The 22,436-nt window shown below is 53.4% G+C and overlaps 1 protein-coding gene across 5 annotated transcripts in view; it reads right to left on the reverse strand.

Moving 5' to 3' along the window:
• AK8 (adenylate kinase 8) overlaps positions 1-22,436 on the reverse strand; it is a 112,395-nt gene that overhangs the window by 42,761 nt on the left and 47,198 nt on the right. For all 5 annotated transcript variants that reach the window (XM_019641446.1, XM_019641434.1, XM_019641438.1 and 2 more), the window contains 2 exons: positions 19,961-20,050; positions 1,038-1,179 (listed from right to left, as the gene is read on the reverse strand). In XM_019641446.1, coding sequence (XP_019496991.1) covers positions 1,038-1,179; positions 19,961-20,050 — 232 coding nt within the window. The remainder of the gene's footprint in view (positions 1-1,037; positions 1,180-19,960; positions 20,051-22,436) is intronic.

Genomic DNA, 22,436 nt, shown 5'->3' on the forward strand with positions numbered 1-22,436 from the left:
GAGAGAGAGAGAGAGAAGGGAGGGAGAGAGGGAGACAGAGAGGGAGAGAGAGGTCCTAGGAGCACCCACACAGAGGAAGCACATTACTTATAATGGGGAAAAACCTCAGACAACACTGCAACCCCGAGGTGTCAGAGGACAGGATAGAAATGATACAGGACACTGTAGGGGGAGGAACGTGTCTAAAGAATTCTTTACTTTGCTAGATGTTTATAAATAAAGATAACAGAAAGACATTCTCAAATATGCAAGAATTTAGGAAGTTTAGCAGGCATGACCTTGACCTTGCTGAAAATGAACCCCAATATGTTTCCCTAACCAAGCACATAGAACACCCCACTTCTAGTCGGCACCTCAGCTTCCCCAGGCCCACAGCCTCCATCAGGGCACCCCTGAAAAGCTTCCCTTTTCCACTAGAACCTTCTCCCGCTTCTCTGCCTGACCGAGTCTGTGCCAAGTGGAGTGACACTGGCCAACTCCCTGGCCAGAGAAAGCTCTGACTACATAGTCTTCGCTTGTTTTCATTTGGGTGGTCTTTGTTTATTTCCACAATAGCCACAATTGTGCTGTGCTCTCAAGTTCAAGTCGGTGGAGGCAGGACAGCATATCCAACAACAGTCAACATCGTTTTGGAACAAATGGCTAACCACTTGGAGAAAGAGTTAGACTTGTACTACATACCCAGGTCAAAATAAATATCAGAGGCATCAAAGATTTAAATGTGGAAAACAAAACTGTAAGAATAGTAGCAGAAACCATGAGATTTGCACAACAATCTCATGAGGACGGGAAGACTGTTTGGTATGTATTATGATTTTATCCATGAGAAAGTTCAGGTTCAGCAAGGTGACGAGGCCAGATTCGAACCCAAGTCTGACTCCAAGTTCACAGGACAAACGTGGTGGTGGGTGGGAACGGGGATGGTAAGAGTCGCTCCACGTCAGACACAAGCCAAGGCTCGTCCAGATGGGCACTGCCCGAGGAATCCTGTCAGCCACGCCCCAGGGCTGGGGCCCCACCCGCAGGGAGCGGCTCACCTGTTGGGCCTGTGGTCCGCTCTGTCCAGCAGGCGTGCCTGGTCCAGGTCTCGCGGGAAGCCGTGCAGCACCCACCCTTTCTGGATGCAGTCGGGCTGGTTCAGGCGCTGGCAGAGCACCTTCATGACGATGTTGTCAGGGACTGCAGACAGAGGAGGACAAATGATGGAGACTGCCGTCCTGGGCGCTTCTCCTGACACAACGAGAACGTGAGGGAGGATCTGTGGCACACGGGCTTCCCGGCTTCACTTGACCATGAATTGAACTGGTGAAGGGTTGGGTTTAGGTGGACAAGACTGTGGGTGCCCTTTCCCAGGTCCCTCCATGGTGGTCCTGGTGACAGTGATGGGAAGAATGTGGCTGCCTGAGATGGGTCAAGGGTGACCTTGACCTTGACCTTCCCTGACCTGGATAAGATAACCACGCCCATTGGCAGCAGGGTAGTTCTCAGCCCTCCAGTAACACGTGGGTCATTTTGCCCCAAGGATCCAGTCTTTGCAGCAAAGGACGTGCCCCGGCCCCAGTGGAGGGTGTAGTGTTCCTCAGATGGAATCCCACTGGTGTCCCGATGCTCCCGGCTAATTTGCGACCCACAAGCAACTCCCACCCCTCCTTCCTCCCATCCTCCCCTCTCTGGTTATATAGAATCAACCCCCCAGGGATCTCAGCTCCAGTTATAACCGGAGACTGAAACAAAGTCTTATGGAGAATGAGATATTGAGAATCTCTTGTTTACATTACAATTGACATTTTCCTGAAATTCATCTCTCTCTCCTCAGATTCATTAACTGCCCTATGTTGCTGATGTACTGCGTTCTAGCAATTTGCACTGCATCTCCTGCACTTTGCACTCATTTTTCCAGAAATACTTGGTAAATATTACTACTGTTTGCTGTGAATGTGGGCCCTGTGACGAGCTGGTCTCCCAGGGCTGCGATGATGGAGTGTCTGGCGGCTTCTCTGGCGACGCCTGGTTCCTCTCCTACCAGCATCCATGGATGAGGCGCGTGGCCCAACGCGCACATCGGAAACCTTCCCAAAGGCCCCCAGGCTACCGGCCAGGTGAACACGGGGCTGAGAGGAGCAGAAGACTCACTAACTTTGGCTTCCCCAATGCCCACGACACGCCGGGTTACTCCCTTGTCTCCAAAGAGGCATAAAACTTTCTTCTAAGTCATCTGCCTTTCTCTGAATTTGTTCTTTGTCATATCTTTCAGCCTTTCTTCCCCAGTCCCCAGGAAAGAACAGAAAAGGGATTTCACTCTAATGAGGACAGCTGGCTAGCTAACATGAATGAGCAGTTGGTAACTAAGCCCATCTCTTCCGCGCTTAAACCTGCTGTGGCTTCCGAGGGCTCTAAGGATACGAGTCATCCCCTCCCCCATTGCCAACAGGGCTCCTCCCAGGTGACTCTCCCCCAGACCTTCATCTCCCCTTGAACACACCAGTCCCTCCACCCAGACTGTCCTTCCCTCACGCCTGTCTGGGGCAAGTCTTTGGACTCAGCCTTCGGGCCCCAGAGAATGCCTCCTCTGAGGACAGCCCCCCCCGCCCCCCCTGCTGCTTCTCCATCACTGGCACCTTCTTATTAACGCTTTGGCTCATTTCCTGTGGAATGTCTGCCTCTCACGAAAGATGGTACATTCCATGAGAACAAAGGACCACGTCCATGTTATTTTTCCATGAGGAACAGTGCCCAGCACATAGTAGGTGCAGAAGAAATACACTGCAGGTTTCCCTTTTCAAAAGCTTCACTTCAACTAACCAAATATGTTAGAACCAGCTTGACCAGACTCCTGTTGCCGGGAAGTAGTGACACGAGAGTATGGCCTGAGGGTGGAAACATCTCGGGTCCCATCTCAGCCCTGCCTGAACCACGTGATGGACCTCCAGCTGGTCACACAACCTCTCTGGTCTCTGTCTCCCTAAAGAGAATGACAGGACCTGTCACCAACGGGTCAACACTAGATACGATTCCAGGCCTGTGGGCACCACTCAAAGATGGTGGCTGGTGCTTTTCAATGCAGGAGACAAATGCTGGGAAACAAGACCTCATGAACACTTTCCTGTTTCCCCCACAGTTGGGGTGTTCTGAGCACAGACCGCTGGCTCCTGGGATAAAGGACGGTAACGACAAGACTTACAGAGAGCTTTAGGGACCTGTGTCCCCTATCCTGTTCACATGCCAGGGGTCGTGTACCTCATGAGCTCTCCTCCGCTCCCCAGGAGCAGCTTATATCCTGGGCAGAGGCTGGGAGGAGGAAGCCCGCCGTGCCCGCTGCCCTCTGAGCTCCAAGGGTCATAATTTCAGGGGTCCTCTCCCACACCACACCCCTGGGCACACAGGGAGCATTGGCTCTCACCACATCGCCCTGCGAGGGATCGGCACGTGGGGAGCCCGCGCTGAGATTGCTGTATGAATAAGTAATGGGTCTGTCCTTAAAAAAACAATCAACCAAAAAAAATCAAACAATCAATCAAACAAAAACCAACAACAACAAAAGAAAAAAATGAGAACAATAAATACATTATGGGTCTGTCCTCTGATCCACAAACTTGTGTTTTCTGTCAGGATAAATACATACAGATTTAAAACAACGTGGGTGAGAATCTGCCATAGAGCTTTTCAATCCAGCTCTCCCCGCAAACATTCATGGATATTTTCACCTAAATAAGAAGCTCCTGCAGAAACAGGCCTTTCCTGGTGACGGCTCAGTGGGTGGTTATGGCTGTGCTGAGCTCGGATGCGCAGGAAAGCGAGACGCCCAGGGCCCCGCCCTCCAGCGGGCGAGCACAGATAGGGAACCGCTTCACAGAGGCATAAATACTAGGAAGAAAACAACCTGATGGCGGGAGGCTGCTGGCTTGACGGGACCCGCCGCCTGTCCCATCTGGCTGAGATCCGGATGGTGAGCCGCAGGAAGACCTGGGGAGGCGCGACCAGCAGAGAGGACAGCGAGGGTGAAGGCCCGGGGCCGGGATGACCTTGACACGTTCAAGGGATGGAGAAAGGGCCAGTGTGGCTGGAGCAGAGGGGTCTGCGGGCAGTGGGAGTGGAGAGCCCGGCCAAGCCTCCAGGAAGGAAGGGGATTGGGGCCCCACGAGGCCATTTTGGACATGGTCACACGTTGGCCCTCGGTGCAGATTTACTGAATGAAAGCGTAGGGGGTTAGTCTCAGGATCTGCATTTGAGAAACCAAGGCCCGGAAAGCTTGTGGCTTACATGACCTGTCCAAGCCAGTGTCTCTCTCCCTAGGCAGGGAAGACATCTGACTCAAAGGAGGGACAAAAGACCAGATAGAAACACAAAGAAATTTTGGGGTTTCTTGGGGGAATTGCCTGTTAAGTTGGCAAATATTTCTAGAGGCAATTTCCCAGTTCGCATCATAAGTTAAAATGTACGTGCCTTTTGACCCACCAATCCTGTGTCTAAGAATTGACACCTAAGATAATAACACAGATGGCAGAAGATGGTCATCCTAGTGCTGTTTACAGTGTGACAACTGAAAACAGGCTAAAGTGTCATCAGTGGAGGACAGGTTAAGTAAAGGATGGTACCTCTGTGCAACAGGATACAGTAAGTCCCTGGCTTACAAACGAGTTCCGTTCAGGCTCGTAAGTCGGGTTCGTTCGTAAGTCCAGCAAAGTAAGTCTTATACACCTTTGACGCAAATATACACTGGAAAGCCCATGGTTGAACGATTCATGTTATAAGAACGAGCAACGTCTACCATCTTTTCGCCTCGGTCCAATCTCTCAATTATTTTCACTTCTGTTTCCATGGTTATTGCTTTGTGCTTCCTAGCAGTCCCCTCCACATCACCACTGCTTTTCCTCTTGCTTCCGGACACCCTGGGCTCTGATTGAGCACTGTACTCCTGTTCACTATCGCACTGTACAGTAAGCACACAGCAGCACAACTGTGACAATGTCCGGCAGACACGCAAGCTACTTCTGCGATTTGTTCACATCTATGAATGTTCGTAATGCGAGGTCCATTCGTATCTGTGAAAGTTCGCAACTCGAATGTTTGTAAGTTGGGGACTTACTGTATTATGCAACTTAAAAAATCACCTATATTTATGTTAACTTGGAATGAGGTCTATGACAGAATGTCAAATGGGAGGAAAAGCCAGTAAATGAATTGTATAATATAGTCTAATTTAAAACACACACACACACACACACACACACACACACACACACACACACACACGAGAGACGAGTGGCCTCCACTGATGCCCCAAGAATTACAGCCAATCCGCCATGGAACTCAGGGTCCTGGAGTCGAGAGAGACGGGGACACAAGTCAGTACCATCCCGGCCGGAAAGGCATAGTGACGTGGAGATATAAGAGTTGAGGGCTTCGGAGGTGAGCGAAGGTCATGTTTCTGGAAGACAGGGGTGGGGGGTGGGGAGAATTTGGGGTGGGAGGAAGGTGAAAGCTCACACTGATTCAGACTACGAGCCAAAACCAAACAAGCCCCTCTGTTTGGGAGTGAGGAAAACATGGCTGTCAAATGAGTGCTTGTCAATCATAAGTGAGTAATTATCTGTGCAGTTCATGCCTGTATTCCCATACTCACCCACCCTCAAAGCAGGGACCCCCATAAAGTCAGGCTCATTGCTATATGCCATCTACCTGGCATTGTGCTGGCACATTGTAGGCACTTAATAAACTCTCTGAATGAATGAATGAATGAATAGTACCGGTTCCAAAACTCAGAAGGCTCTTTGCTTCCTTAAGTATTTGTGTGATGAAAAATAACCGTGGGAGGGCCGGCTGAGTGGCGCGATGGTTAAGAACTGGCTTGGGATGCCAGAGGGCCCTGGTTCGGATCCCACATGTGAGGGCCAGTGACACTGCCCTCCACAGCTAAGATGCTGAACAACAGCTCAACCTGGAGCTGGGCTGCCGTGAGTTGCTGGCGACAGTGTAGGCTGCAGCCCCTGTGGCAGTGGGTTGCCATGGGCTACCGTGTGTAGCCAGCAGCCAGCGTGAGCGGCCAGCAGCCGCAGTGAGCGGCCGTCCAGAAGCCGGCAACTGATCTGCCTCGTCCGGGAAGAGCGCAATGATGGTGCCAGCTTGGGCCAGTGAAGCAACGTCCTCCACAACTAGACTGAAGAACAAAATGACAGCAACTTGTCTGTTCCCCTTCCCCCAATTCCCCAGCACTGTTCCCATCCCCCCAATTCCCCAATAAAAAAAATTCTAAAAAAAAAATAATAACCGCGGGAGGCCCTTCCCTGGGTGACCCCTTCAGCTACGTCACAACCCACCCATGAATTAATAGGCATCAAAAGTACATGTGTTGACACCTGGGATTTGTTTCAAAATAATCCCGTTGGGAAGAGCCTTGCAGGAGGGTTCCAGACACGGGTGGCCACGTGCACACGTGGGTTCATTGTACTCGCCACGCGTCCCTGCAGGTTTATGACTCTGCTCTCTCTACTTTTTATGTATGTTTAAAGCCTTCCATTTAAAAACTGTTTCTTTAAAAAGGAAACTGTTTATATGCCTAAAGGAGGTTGAAAGGGACAAAGGATGAAATCTCCCCGGAAGGTCAGCCATACTTGCACCCCATAAGTGGTTCTTACTTTGGGGGGCACCTGGGTGCTGGGTGGAGTTTTCATCCTGTGACTCCACCCACTCCTTGGAAGACCTGCCCAGAAGCCTGGCATCATGGCAGCCCTTCTGGGGTCCTCCTGGGAAAGCTGCACAGGCCCTTCCATCAGGCCGTTCGTTACCCTCTCTGCCCCTCCATGTTGAGTATCGATAACTCACCATTCACAGGGCCTCGGAGGGGCTGTGAGGCTGTGAGGTACGGAGGCTCAATGGTCCCCTCCCAGCACAGAAGGCTCTGCGTAACACGAGGGGTCTCCTCTGTGTTCCCCCATCGGGGTTGAGGTGAAACGGGACTGGAGAACTGCTGGTGGAACCTCCAAGGCTACTGACCTTGCCAGCAAGCATCCTTCCCAAGCCGCGGGAGCAGGACTAGGGCTGAAGGGTGAAGCCCGAAGACCCCGCCTTGGGCGCCTTTCCCGAGCCCACCTGAATTTCCCGCAGTAGGTTTTCCGCTCTGCAGCCTTGTTTTGCTGCTGTCCGTTTTTCCTGCAGGCTACTGACCACTTGCCCAGCCCTGCGCGGTCTGAGCAGCCTGTTCAGCAAAAACGCCGCTTCTTCGGAGCAGCTCCGGCGTGCCGAGTTCTGCCGGAAGTTTGAAGTCTCCTTGACAATGTGTCCATTTACCCTTTATCCTCTGCTCAGATAGAGATTTCCAGCGAGGTCTAAAGCCTTTCTCCATTGAGTCGGGTGCCTCAGGCTTGATTCCTGGGCTTGACAGGTAACATCTTAGCTGCACGCCAGCGACTGCCGACGGCTACCTCTCCGGAATGTCCTGTCAACCCTAAATTTAGCAAAGTGCAAGATGTGAACACCCTATTATTTCATGAGGCCACACCACATGGTTTCGGGTCTTTTTTTTCCCCTCAAGATCTTCCATAAAAGATGGCCGTCCTCACATTGACCTCGAGGTTATTAAAATGTCAATCCATTATTTCCTGCCACAGGGTGTGCTTGGCGTAGGGGGTGACGGGAGCCGTGGTCACAGAAGAGAGGCGCCCGGGCCCCACAGGGACCCCACCAGGTCCCCCACCTCACCCAGGACGTCTGCCTGCCCTCTGGTCTTCCAGCACAGATTCCTGTTTAAAGGCCCCGAGGCCCAGGGCAAGATCCCTCGTGCACAACAGGACAAAGCGCCACACGAGCCGGGCCACCCTGAGATGACCGGATGGGACTGTCTTTCCCAGGCGCAGGTCTGGCTTCATCCTGTCTAGTCCAGCTCGGAGGGCTGATGTGTGGGAGGTCAGAGGGGAGGTCTCCGGACAGAGCGCCGAGGCCAGCTCCGGCTTTTCCAGTGGAAGCAGAGCCCAGGGACAGAAGGGACTCGGTCCAGGCCCCGGTCGGAGCCCTTCCGGCGCGCCAAGCTGCCACCTGCTGTCCGCACCTGTGCTCCTGCATTCAGCCCACCAGTTAGGACCCCTGACCTGGGCTCAGCTGGGGAGGAGGGGCATGAGGGGCGCTAGGCTGCCGGAGTTGCCCGAAAGGCCAGGACAGAAGTGGAACGAAAGGAACGGAACAGCTTCCTCAGCTGGCGCGTGAGGGTAAAAAGGACCAAGGTTGGTTGATGGATGCGAACAAGCCATTTAACCCTCCTTCCCAGGGCCAATCAGAAAAAGCTGAGCACCTCGCCACACACCCCTGCACACTCTCTACACACACACCCCTACTCACACACTCAGAAACACACACATGCACTACACACCATCCCTACATACACCCAATACACATACACCTTTGTAGACATACTGCACACACACTCACACCCATGCACTCGCCTGCAACAGCCCTACACTACAAACACACGCTATACGCACATCTGCACACACACCTATACACACTCCTACACCTACGGTTTCCTCTGCACACATGCACCTACACACCTATACACACCTACATACACTTGTGCACACACACCCTGGGACCGCCCCGTAACCTCCTTCCTTCTTCAAGTCCCCCTTGAAATCAAGGTAAAGGTGACATCTGGCTACCTGCCAGGTTCATGAAGACTCAGAATCGGCTTCTCTGCCCCCTTCCCAACACAGCCCTGGGTCCTGACCACTCCTGAAGGGGGCCCAGTGTGTGGGGGGGGGGCCTGAGGCAAAGCGCAGGACTGGCGACGGAGGGAGCTTGCTTCTGTTTCATTTTCACCTCATGCTGGAAAGGAACAGGGCTCCCCCCTACACACACACACACACACATCTATTCCCCAGAATGCTGGGGGCTTGGTCCAGGACACAGGTTGGGCCCTTTGGGGCCCCAACTTACTGCCACTGTAATTCAATGAAAGCTAAACCCCTACCATTTCTGAAAGACTGTCACCCCCCGGATGGTGCTGACTCCTGGCAGCTGAGGCCTGCAAGCCCTCGTCGCTGTGGTAACCAGAAACACGAGTGTCTTAGAAGGACCTGCAGCACCCACAGGGCCAGGACCTGGGCAGGTGCTCCCTTAGTGATGCTGTTTGTTTATTATTTACTGCCACCTGCTGGTACATTGTGGGTACTGCGCCCCTGATGAGCACTTGACATGATAACCATTTCTAAACCCTCTAAGGGAGGTAATGAGGAGAAACCGGATTTTTTTAACTGCCCGTGCCCTGCAGTTCTTCAGGAGGGAGCAAGCCCTGGACCTAGCCTGCCTCCTGGGTGAACTCCAGCCACTGGCCCCAGATAAGCCTCCGTCTCAGCGGGCCTGTTTCCCAGGCACAAGATGGAGCAGATGTCTCCTAAGATTTCTTTAGGTTCCAAAAAAATCTACATTCTAACATCTCTATTCCTTAACAATATTTTTAATTCATTTAAAACTGCTTGGCAGACAACGGTGCCTGGAAATAACAATTTTTTGGATATTGGATTTTTTTTTCAAGTCTAGAAAAGTACATTAGCCCTGGGGCTCTTACCAATTAGGAGCGTATTCTGAGCTGCTCATCCCCGGGGAGCAGCCACCCCCTATTCCTATCACTTCCTGTTGCTCCCCTCTCTGCCACGTGTACTCGGGCAAAGAGTGAAGATAAGACCTAGGTGCCTACACACGACGGACACGTTGCAGCTGCGTGGCAGAACCCCCAATGGTGGACACGCCTGTGTGCTTCTCTAATGAAGGTTTAGATGGGGGGAAAAAAGACCATTTGAAAACAGACATTCTTCCATAAACTAAGTGGTACCTCATTTAGCAAATTAACAAGGCTTTTTAAACATTTCTTTTTTTCTTTTTTTAAAGATTTTTATTGGGGAATTGGGGGGATGGGAACAGTGCTGGGGAATTGGGGAAAGGGGAACAGACAAGTTGCTGTCGTTTTGTTCTTCAATCTAGTTGTGGAGGATGTTGCTTCACTGGCCCAAGTTGGCACCATCATTGCGCTCTTCTCTGGCGAGGCAGATCAGTCGCCGGCTTCTGGACGGCCGCTCACTGCGGCTGCTAGCCGCTCACGCTGGCTGCTGGCCACACACGGTAGCCCATGGCAATTCACTGCCACAGGGACTGCAGCCCACGCCGTCGCCGGCGACTCATGGCAGCCCAGCTCCAGGTTGAGCTGTTGTTCAGCATCTTAGCTGTGGAGGGCAGTGTCACTGGCCCTCATATGTGGGATCCGAACTGGGGCCCTCTGGCATCCCAAGCGAGTTCTTAACCATCGCGCCACTCGGCCGGCCCTAACAAGGCTTTTAATAAAAATGTTCATGTACCCACACTCTGCATAACGATTTGATGATTATTCTTTTCTTAAAACACATTTTTACATCTTTCAGGGGAGCAGGAACGTGTGGGGAAACGAGGTGAGGCCAGCCAGTCTGTGTGGACCAGATGGTTTCAAAGTGCGACGGATTAACACGAGCTGGACACTGAAGATCAAAGAGTTTCAGGAACGTGATTTCCCGCCACTTGGATGAATTTGGGGCTCAGAACGAGTTATTTCCCCCCACATCTCAAGAGCAGCGAGAATGTCGCTGCCCACGCAATCTGTGAGAAAACCCGCAACTACTGGGAAGCTGAGAAGCTGGGAAGCAACCATGAGCCTAGTTTTCTGGGCTGGAAAAGATATGATGGCGCATTTACTTAACAAGTATGCGAGCTAAGTGCTTACTGTGAGCCTGGCTCTGCTCTAGGCACATATTTGTTCAAATACAAGTATTAATTCATGTAATCTTCATAACAACCCCATTTTGCAGGTTAGGACACTGAGACACAGAGAGAGGAAGTAACTTGCCCAGAGCCACACACGAATAGGCAGTGGGGCCCGGATGTAAAGCCAGGCGACCTGGCTCTGGGGCCACTTGCCCAATCTCTGCTTCCTCCCTGCCGTTCAGGAGAAGGGGCAGTGTGAACTCTGCCCCCAAACATCTCATTCCAGGCACCAGGTGTGGCAATGAAGACTCCGTCTTAGACCCACGAGCCCCAGCCCAGGCGACAGGGAGAAGAACCAAGGAACCAAGCTGCCACCAGAACGGAGACCCAGACGGAGGGCCCCCGCTGAGCCTACCCAAGTATCTCCTGCCATTGGGGTCACACCCAGTAAGGCCCACATCGGGCTGGAGAGGCGTGAAGCCCCCTGCCCTGCCCTTCCTGAGATCCTGACCCATGGAATCGGGAGCATAAGACAGTCGTCATTTTGTGCCACTCAATTGTAGGGCAGGTGTGATGGAGGACAGGGGCGCCAGGGGTGTGGGGAAATGGGCCTTTGCCAGTTCCCGGTTACCAGAGGGGCCCGGCACCCACAGCAGGTAGCAGTCACAGGTCAAGAATAAAATATCAAAAAAATCCATATATGAAACGTGTACCCACCGCTACTACCATCACATCTACTACGATTACGATGACTACAGCCACTGTTACTATAAACAACATCAGTATCTAGCCAACGGCCCGGGACGCGCCGTGCACTGCGCTGAACATGTTACAGACACAGTTCCAGCCTGTGCACCTCACATGCCAGTGGCTTTAACACGGGGAAAGCTCACCTGACAGGATAGGTGGCTCTCCTGGTCACGCAGGTGCGAGGTGGCAGTCTGAACTGTGACCTGAAGCCCAGACCCGTAGCTGCTCCCTTGGCTGTCCAGGACTGACCACTGCTGGCCTCCTCTCTAGAAACCTGCCAGGCTGCCTGCTGCCTTCTGTCACCTCTTCTCGCCTTTGTCCCTCCATGACCTTGAAGGGGGTCTCCCTATACAGAATGCAGGCAGCAGAGGGACGCTTCCTGGGCCCCAGATGCCATACGGCAGCCTGCCTGGGATCGCCAGACCATGCCGTGTGCTCACTCATTCACTCACAAACATGAGCTGAGCTCGGGGGGTAGACGGTGGGCCAGGCAGACTGAGCCTGGGGTGCCGGCTGGGCGGAGCGTGGGGAGACACTGGGGTAGGCAGGGGTCCCAGACGAGGCCCAGCTCACCTCCCTGGACCCCAACCATGACCAAAAGTGGGGGCAGTGAGATCAAAGCCCCAGAGGTCAAGATCACAGGTCGGGTAAATCAGACGTGTGCATTCGCGGTCTAAGTTGAGCGGCGAGGAGAAAGGCGTCTCCCCACTTGCCTTCCACGTCCCCTGGATCCCACAGGACGGTGCAGGACGGGTGGATGGGGACAGAAGGGAATGGTACTTCCCTTTATATTCTATACTATTCCCACACCTCTCCGCCTCCCAGGTCCCTCCGCCCCCACCCTGCCAATCACCCCCTCTGCCCCATGCCCACTGTCACCCCCACTGTCCCCTTCTCACTCAGAGCAGTGTGGACAGGTGAGAGCTGACGGGCGTGAGCCCCGCACTGCCCCCCTCGCCCGTCACAGCTGTGCACGTTCCCTACGGAGAAGCCTCAATGCCACATTCTAGCTGACAAAGCCCAGCCGGCCTCATGTCCCTGATCTGTTTCAGGGACACGGCGACTGTCCGAGGTAGAGGGGCTGCAGAAGGTTACAGGGGGCATCCTCCCGGTCCACCGACTCCACTCAGCCCCATGAAGAAGAAGCTGGTGGCAGCTCCGTCAGGGACACTCCCAGAGGGAAGGGGACATCAAGCTGCTCGGGCCTTGGGGTGTGAGAGGAGCCGCCCAGACGGCTGCCCGGGAGACGTCCCGGCTGGAGGAGGAGGCCGGGCCCTCGGGGTCCCACCTGTCGCAGCCGATTTCACAGCTGAGTGGGTTGGAAGCCACCGGGGCTGCCCCTGGAGGGGGAAACGCTTCCAGAAGCTCTGGTCAGAGGGAAGGACACCATGCACTTCTGCACTTAGACTTGCCAGGAATGTCTGGGTTTTGTTTCATTTCATTTTGTGATCTGGGAGCCTGGCACCCAGCAAGCACTCTGAACATTCGGTCCGGCGCAAACATCTGCGGCTGCCCCTCTTTGTGACATCGCCAGCTGGTAAGGACGACACCAGACAAGCCCACTCTGGCCGGGGAGAGAGACGTTTCGTTGAATGGAAGCATGAATGAATAGAGAGCCCCTCACTGCCTCAGGTTCCCCACTGGACAGGCCACTGAGCAAAAGCTCTGTGACCTTTTGGTGACAGACCTTTGGATGACACCCAGGCGAAGCATCATTTTATTAATGTAGAGAGACAGCGTGCGTGCACATTTGCAACGAAAGTGTAGTTTAAAAAAACAAGGAGCTGGACCGAACGCTCTGGGGACAGGAACCTGTTGATAAATGGGGCTGCTGACCCCCTTTCTCTATCTGTTCTCATTAACAGGCCCTCTGACCCTTAGAAGCAACAGCCACCTGAGACCCGCTGCTCTGCTGGGCCCTCTCGGCCACAGTCACACGGCGGCGCTCTCCCCAGCTGAAGACTCGTACCTCGTTTGCATAAGGAAATCTTTGTAGCAGTCCCAGCGGAAAAGTTTAAAGTTTGACTTGGAAAAAGGAGCTACTTCAAAAGCATTGTCAGGCCGAGGTGAGGGCTCCTTGAAAATGCATAAATTACAGGGGCATCCATTAATCAACCTATCGGCAGCCCTACCAGGGGGGAGGCTCTGGGTGGGGGACCCAAGGGACATGTGGGGACACGTCCTGGGGAGGTAAACCAAATAAAATTCACGTTGAATAAAAGAGTAAATTAATGTGTTTATTACTTACTGCTTGGATTGCGTGCATGCGTGCATGCGCGCGCGCGTGTGTGTGTGTGTGTGTGTGTGTGTGTGTGTGTGTGTGCGCAGAAAAATGAAAGAAAACTGTGGAGTTTTTTTCAATAATAAAAAGGGAGTTGCACTGCGGGGCCCCTAAAGCTTGTGAAAAATTAAACTCGACGGATTCAAACTGTCCTATTTCCACTTCAAAAGCGAAGAGGCACTGAGCTCTTCCCAACTTATCTTCAAACGCCCAGCACCCTAGAAAGTTTCTTTAAAAAAATAAAGGCTCCTGTTCCCCCAAGCACTGTGCCGGTTACTGTGCCACTGTCTCTCCCTCTTCTAATTATACCCCTGTGAGTCTATTAATCAACTGGTGAATTATTTAGAGCGTCAGGCGCTGTCTGCAGCAGTACAAACACACCACATGCAAAGGATTGCTGGAGCGGGCAGAGGTCCCTCCGGGTCCCCCTCCGCGGTAGGCGGCTGGCAGCTCGCCGAGGCTGCGGCTGCTGAGAACAGGAGATCGCAGTCCGCTTACCTCCTCAGATGGGAAGGTTTACTTTGGCTTTCAACTCAGCAACTCTTTGCAAGTTTTTAACAAAAGCGAAAAGCTGGTCTATTGTCGCATCTTTCGTGTGCATTTAGTGATGAGAATATTAATTCCCCCTAAAAAGGGAGGCACTTCGGCTGTGCTCTGATCCAGGCCTCATGGGATGAAGAAGCACAGAAGGCTCTGGAAAACGCCCGTAATCATCCCAGTTTGGGGCTGGTTTGGCTTGTCTGTGCTACGAGGCCTGCATTTGCTGTGGTGGGGTCTCATTACCAGAAAGCGTGCAAATGAGAGTCAAAACTCCCTCAAACCTCCTGCCTCTTCACCGGCTCTATGAAGCCACGAGGGACCCTTTCCAGACAGAAATATCGGGGCATGCGGGAGGGGGCACAGGTAACTCTCGGTAATGATCTGTCTTCCACGTTATCGTCTTTACACACCAGGACTTGGCGCTTTTAGGGGGGAAATTATGACGCCAATTAGGTAGGTGTTTTCTCCCCTGAAAGTCGGTCTGTGTGGCGTGTGCACTGGGAACAGGGGCGGTCCTTTTACTGAAGAGCTGTAGCTGGTGAGAGGGTGCTGGCAGGGGTGGAGCTGCTGCAGGGGTGAAGGGAGTCAGTAGCTCATTGATTTGGCCAACAGGCGGTTGGCAGGTGTTGAAATGCACACGTCTCCTTTCCGCTCATGGAGAGACAGGAACTGTGAAGAGCTAGAGTCTGACTAACCCCCCACTGCTGGAAACGTGCCCTCGTGGGTGGTCCCCGACCTGACAACCCCGGCGCTTTCTGAGTGCAATGCAGGCAGATCAGGGTAAGCAGCTCACACGCTCAGAGCAAAGACTTAAACCAACGAGGACAAGATACACCTTTGGCTGTTGCAATATCTTCCCTGGGTAGACGGCCACCAGAGAAAGCCCGAGTCGCATTCGAGAACGAAAACAATCAGCAGAGCCAGGCGGGAGGCCACCTTTCTGTCCCACTAATCAGGGTCGGCAGTCTGGAATGAGGCTGGACCCACTGCCAGCAGCCACGGGGCCACAACTGACGGCTGAAATTCCTGGGTGAAGGGCTAGAAATGAACAGTGCAAACTTCTTCCTTAGGGTGAGCTGAGGCCTTTGAGGAGGGCTCGTTGTTCTACTACGTGAAAGCTGGGAATCCAGACACGCCCATGGGCGCAGACAGATGGCCGCTGTCCTCCGGAAGCTGGAGGTCTCCGGGGCTGGAAACTCTTACCTTCCACAGGCCCTGGGGGAGGAGCTGAGCACAAGCGGGGGTGGTGGCCGCAGTGAGTCGCCATGATGTCCGCAGAGAATGAGATGGAGATGCTCCTTCGCTTGATTTAGGGGAGAAAAAAGCCCATCTGCACTCACTGCCGTAATGGACGCAGCAGCGGAGTCCGTAATTAAAATGGTGTAGAAGCAGCTAAGACGTCATTTTCCCAAAAGCCCGGCCGAGATTTTTTACCTGTTTCGTACCTGTGTACAGGTGACAGGCGCCTCCCGGCAGCTCGGCCAGCACCATCTCAGCCCCGACTCCTGCTGACGGTCATGGAGGTGGCTGCATAAGGACATCGAGTGCAGAAGCCCCGGGAATCAATTTGGTCTGCTCGCTGCAGCTCAAGTCAGAATGAGTTTCGGAGATCAGACCTATGTATTTCAAAGTCCAGGGTGCCCAGAAGCATCCCCCAGGCCTCTGTCCACATCGCCAGGAGCCCAGGCTCGAGAGATTTAGGACGAGATAGGTGGGGCCCTGGAGTCCTTTGCCCAGTAAACGTGGAAAGGTGGGAAAACAACAGCTATTAATTTTGCCACTGATTCGAAAGGAGGAGGTGTTGGCAGCACCCGTGAGGACAAAAAAGAACATAGCTAAGTCTGCAGAGGTCACGACTGGGACGTTAACATCACGAGGCCCCGTGGGGGGAATAAGAGGAAGTGGCCCCACGGGGCAGAGGACATCTGGATCTATTCCGTGGAGCGAGCGGCTGATGGTGCTGGCTGACTGTGAGTGTGGCCGAGATGCTCTACGATAACCAAGCTGTCTCGGGGCGTGCAGCTCCAAGGTGAGTAGAGAGGGCAAGAGCCTGCCCAGCAGGCATCCCAGGGAGAGACGGCACGAGGTGGAGGAGGAGGCTGCCAGCAGCCAGGAGCACAGGGCAGAGTGTCCCCAGGGGAAGGGATCCAGGACCCAGAAGGGCATGGGCTGGCCTGGGGGGCGGTGATGGTGAATTTCTACACATGGTCGGATGCTCTGGCGGTGACAGTTGTCCACTCAGAGGTGCCAGGGCTCTGCCCCAGGGTAACGAGGCCTCTGCGTCCTTACCAAGGACTCAGCTCCCTGAACCTTGCCAACTTCTGGGTTTCACATGTGAAAACATGAGCAGCGGGTGGCCGGTGCTCTCCTGCGTTCCCAGGAGTGCTGCTGGCACCGAGGGCACAGACTCCTGAAACACGCCTAGGATTTTGAAGGGGGAATCCTGAGATGCCTCAAGGGCCCCCATAAGAAAGACAGCAAGCATCGTCTCCCTCTTCCAGAGGTCCTGCCAGTGGGTAAAAGTGTGAGAGGCTGTGCTGTGCTGCTCTGGCATATTTGGGGGGTGGGGGGCAGTGATCCCAGGGCGGCCCTGGGAAGGTGAAATCTGCTGTCCCCTTGCCCTTCTACCTCACTCTCCATGAGGAGAGTCACTCATGGGACCGGCCTGTCCCCCCAGCTCCCAGCCTCCAGCTGGCTGGCCCTCGCCTGGCGTACTTGGGAGTCCCTTCCCACTTCCGCCGCCACTCATCAGGGCTCTTCCCGTGCCCACCACCAGGGCACGGCCATGTCCTGGGGAAAGGACCACCTCCGCATCTCCACTGGCTTGTCCCCAGGCCTGGACTTGGAGGCTGTGTTGGGAAGCCCAACTGAGCCCTCGGACCCCGGCCACACCCTCCCTCCAGCAAACTCAGGCCTGTCTTCAAATGGGTTCTGAGCTCAGGGTGTGGGGAGGTGATGTGGCTAATTAGCACCCCAAGCCCCAAACGTGGCACAGCTCCACCTGGTGCCAGACATCAGCGTTCGGCAATCGAGAAGCAGGCGGGCTCGGCCGGGCTGCCAGCTGCCGTCATTCGGAGATGAGCCCGGCTGCAGCGGACGAAGCAGAGTTTCCGTGTTCAGCCTGACCTTCCCTTCCAACCGAATTATGAGAATCATTTCCGTTTCTTCCTGTTTCAGCTGGTGGAGAAGCGGGCCCTTGCCGACCTGGGTGGTGCCAGCCTCCTCCTCTGCCCACTGAGCACGTTGGTTTCCCCACAGCCTCTCCACAGCCCACTAATGAGGCCCTGTTAGTGGTTACGAATGTAAATGCATCCTTTGTTGTCCCTGCAAGGTCGGGATTAGTGAAATGACAGGATTTATTGCTTCTGTTAGTTAGATATGATATTGGCTGTTGTTGTGTCTTTAATTTTGTAGGAAATATAGAGCTACACAGTCTAAGTAAACAAAAGGCTCTAGAGGGAAAATTTAGCACAAAGCATTGAAGATCGAAGCTCCCAGGTCTCGCTAACTTTACAGGAAATTGCGGCGCTCGGTTTCCTTTGTAGTCACCAAAAAAATAAAACAAAACAAGAAAACAACTCTGCCTCTCATGGAAAAGACCCCCTGGGTTTATGTTTAGTGGCCAGAGAGAGAGAGAGAGAGATTTGAAGATACTACACTGCTGACTTTGAAGACGGAGGAAGGAGCCTACAGAAGCTGGAGAAGCCCAGGAAATAGCTTCTCCCCGGGGCCCCAGCGGGAACCAGCCCTGTGCCTCCTGGACGCGAGGACCTCTGACCTTCAGAACTGTAAGAACACATTTGTGTGGCTTCAAACCAGTAAGTTTGTTTTGGCGGGGGCAACAGGAAACGAAAGAGCTGGCCAAACGCAGTGGGACAGGGCGTCCACGCACGCTGGCGGCAGGAGCGCGCCTCAGCCACGTCGGCGGTGACAGGTCCATGCACGGACCCTGACAGTCAGGGGGTTGCAATCCTGCGCAGGTACGAGCGTATACATTCTAGGATCACTGAAGAAGGGCGAATTTTGAAAACACCTAAATATTTACTTTCTACAACTTCATTCTGAAAACAAAAAAACCCTCAAAAGTACAGAAAAGTGGCAAGGAGCGAGTCAAATAGCTGCGACACAGCTGCCCGGGACGCCCCAACTGTCGACATTGCGTTGCCTGCACGCCCTTATCTTTCTTCCCAAACCACTGAACGCTTGTTGGTGGGCAAGTCATCAACCAGCCTGTGCGATGGACCACTTCCTGCGCAGCCACACTTAAAATGATACAAATCTGCTGACTTGCTGCCGCACTCCCTCAGTCAACAAACGTTCTTTAGGGTGCTAGTCACCCCCACCCCCACCCCCACCCCATAAACAGGAAGCCGGCATTGTTGGAGGGAAGCGATGCCTCAGGTCCCCGTTGCTGCTGCTGCGGCTCCGGCTGCTAGCACGCTCTCCTCACAGCCTCCAGACACTGTACACACACCTCACACCCCGTCCGCACAGCACCCTGAGCCCAGGGCTCTCTGTCTCCATCTCACCCAGGAGACCCGGGGCTCCGAGAAGGGCCCACGGCTGCAGGCGGCCCCGGGGTCTGAGCCTACACAGAGAAGCACCAAAGCTCACACTGCATTTCACTCTCGCCTGGCGCCTCTTGCTCCCACCTCATTCTACTCGCCACCTGGCACCTGAGGGATGAACAGATTCACGCACGGGCCTGCTCTGCGCAACGTCACTGACTCTGCAGCACTTGAACTTCACCCCGGCGACTGGAACATCTTAAGGGGGGACTTGGGAGAGCCCGGCCAGGACGCCACCCCCAGGGGCTCTCTGAGCAAGGGGCCTGTTCCTACCACCTCCTCACCCACTCGCTGTAGCCATGGGAGGAGAAGGCAGTGAGCATGTGCCCCGGTCACCGCCCGCATGGCCCAGCTGAACGGGGCTTCTCCTGGGGTCGCTTTTCTTCACAGTCAGTGCATGTTCGTGTCAGACGTGATAACGGAGTGTGTACTGCCTGCACAGAGGAGCTGTGGCACTGTACACGAGAGGGTGTGGGAGGGAAACGCTGCTGAGAAGGAGACGCTGGGTCTCGGGGAGCCCAGACAGGAGCCGGCTGTGTGGCCACGGCTCATTTGCAGACTCAGGAAACTGGCCGCGAACGATCCCAAAGGTGCCCTTCCGGTTGGATCTCAGGAATGCTTCCAGGGTGTAGGTCTGGAAAGAAGTGGCCCAGCCTCCCCACCAGTCAGGGAGCATCTGACCCGCTGAGGACCAATGGCCGGTCAAGCATCGTCTCTGCAAAGCCATCTGGACCTTCTGGCTCTGAGTGCTGATTAAACCAGAATATCTGCTCGCAGTATTTTTGTACATCAAATAACCAAGGACGTGGGCAGCTCAGGGCCCCTCCTGGCTCTCATTTTAAGGGCTGTCAGTTACGGAAAGCAGACATTCTTGGAAACCAGAAACATGCCAAACCACCAGCGATAACACTGCACGTCCACAAACCCCCTCACGTGGGACAGGCGTGGAGGCCAGAGGCCTTTCAGGGGGCAGCAGCACGGCCCCTGCCCATTTCCAGTTGTTTTTTCCAACTTCCGCCCCAGGTGCTTAGCGAGCCTCGCAGGGAGCAATTTCTCCCCAGAGCCCGTAAGGTCTTGGCAGTTATGGGAAAGTGCGGCCTACCTGCCATCTCCTTTTCGAAAAAGGGCTGGATGACCTTGCCGTATGCCGACTTGTCTGCCACAGCCTCTTTCAGCAGTTGTCCACAGCAGACTAGAGGGGAGAGGAACAGAAAGATGCCCATTAAATTTTAAATCGAAGGAAGAATGAGGAAAAAAAAGAAACCCCAGTGCTGCCTGCTGAGGGAAAAAAAAGGTCACTGAAAAAAAATATGAAAGAGTTTTTTCTGTGTGTGGATGTGTGTCCAAGTGAACGTAAATATCAAAAAGGAATTGGGAAATAAAAAAAGCTGAGGAGGAAGATGCAGAATGAAAAAGAATTCATTTGGCAAAGAATGTGCTAGAAATGGACGGTGTGGGGAAGACAAACAGCAAAGCTGCCGCTGCAGAAGCTCCCGCAGGCCCTGGGTTACACCCGGGAGCACCGAGCGGGAGCACCGGGCGGGACTCTGGTCAGGGCTGGGCTGTCATTCAGGTGGAGAACTGCTACCATCCAAGTGACATGCCCCAAGTGAGCTCATGCTCACGCTGTTATCACGCAGGGGAGGGTGGGAAGCCTGTTTCCATGAGCCCTTCCGGTTGGCGGGGTGTTTCCATGGGACCACACACAGGTCAGTTCAGAGACTCCCTCGGCCCAAAGGCAGCGTACTGGAGTTCCCTGGGCACTGCTGCTCACCCCTTCGGGGGGCAGTCCCTGCAAGCAGAAGCCTTCCCATGACGAGCCCTGCTGTGTTTCTACACCCCCGCCATGGGCACACGCGCCAGGTGTCAGTCAGGAAGTGTGGAAAGAATAAACACAGGCAGCCTTCTCCTTGGCTACGAAAGCCCTTCACAGCCAAAGCTGGAAGGGTCAAGCTGTATTTTCATGAGCTGGTAATTACACAGTCTTGCTTCTCTTAACTTTAAGCCTGAGGAGTTTTCTTCCTATATTAAAGAATACAAAAAAAAATCCGAAAATTAACTGAATAAAGTGAATGTTTAAGACAACAGCCATCACCAAAGACTTCATCCTCAATAATGACACGCTTCTGTCGCTGTGAAAATGACAGCAGTGATTGTACCACGAATAGTTGGCGGCGTCACTCGCTAAGGGAGACCTGAGCAACAATAAATGCTGCCGGTCCCTGAGACTGTTCTATAGGGCAAGCCCCGCTGAATACGCTGTCTCATTCGGCCCTCGAGGCAGCCTGCTGTTTTCTAGATAAGGAAAATGGGGCTCAGAGAGGTGGCGTCACCTGTGTGTTCCAGCTCACGGAGCCAACAAGCAGCAAAGCTGGGATTCGAACCCCGTCTGTGACATCCAACCCTTAGCTTCCAGTCCTGGCCATGAAGGAGTGACAGGTACCCTATTTACCTTCCGTCATAAAAAGCCATACAACTGAACAACAAAGCATAGGAAGCAACTCTTCAGGCCCTGGGCCGTAGACACCAGGGCTGTGATGCTTGAGAGAGGGAGACAGAGTCCCACGTCCATCCTGGAGTTCTACCTATGGCCACTTTTCAAAACACAGCACAGAAGCTGTGGAGCTCAAGCGGACCAGCGGGAAGCAGAGGCTGGGGTGTGTGGCTCCGGGGCAGCTGGCATCTGTGGAACAGGACAGTGGGGCAGAGCCATCGAGAAAGGGTTTTGGGGGGCCTGCACGGGTTCCCTTGACTCTTCAGCCGATGCACAGCTATCCATGTGCAGGCCTCACAGGCCTGATAGACGGAGGCTCCCAAGAAGCTGGGAGCTGAGTGGAGAGTCACACAGTGCAGGGAGGTACTGGCATTCTGACAGCTGACGTGAGAGACCCTGCTGAAGCCCAGACATTTAGCCGAGACCCAGGAAGGCCACGCCTCAGGTCTAAGGATACACTAGCCCTGGGGTGAGCACACTCTAGTCCCACCTTAAAAAAACTGAAAATAAGCCTCAACTGGATCAAATGGATCCTCTAGTACATTAACTGCTTGTTGAAACTCAATGTTCTTAAAGCAGAACACACAAACCAGACTCTCAACAATGTGAGAACCACAATGTCCAGTGTATAATAAAAAACTACTGGATATACAAAAAAAAAAATACAACCCCCCCCCCAAAATATGACTCATTAAGGAGAAAAAACAGGCCAGAGAATCAAATCAAGAGACAATATAGATGTCAAAATTAGCACGCAAGGACTTTAAAACAGCTGTTATAAATATGTTTAAGGAAAAGATAGCTAAAATGAGTGAACAGATGGAGGGATCTCAGCAGAGAAATGGATGCTAAAAAAGAACCAGATGGGGAGCATTTTCTCAATCCGTTGAGATTTTGCTTCCCGGCAATTGTCGTCAGTTTGGCTCAAATAAACTCTTATAAATTAAAAAAAAAGAAAAAGAACCAGATGGAAATTCTAGAACTGGAAAATACAGTATCTTAAATGGAAAACATCACTGGATGGGCTGCAATCAGTGAATCTGAAGACAGAAAAACGGGCAATAGAAAGTATCCAAACTGAAGG

Source organism: Hipposideros armiger, unplaced genomic scaffold, assembly GCF_001890085.2.
Source record: "Hipposideros armiger isolate ML-2016 unplaced genomic scaffold, ASM189008v1 scaffold_3, whole genome shotgun sequence".
Lineage (NCBI taxonomy): Eukaryota > Metazoa > Chordata > Mammalia > Chiroptera > Hipposideridae > Hipposideros > Hipposideros armiger.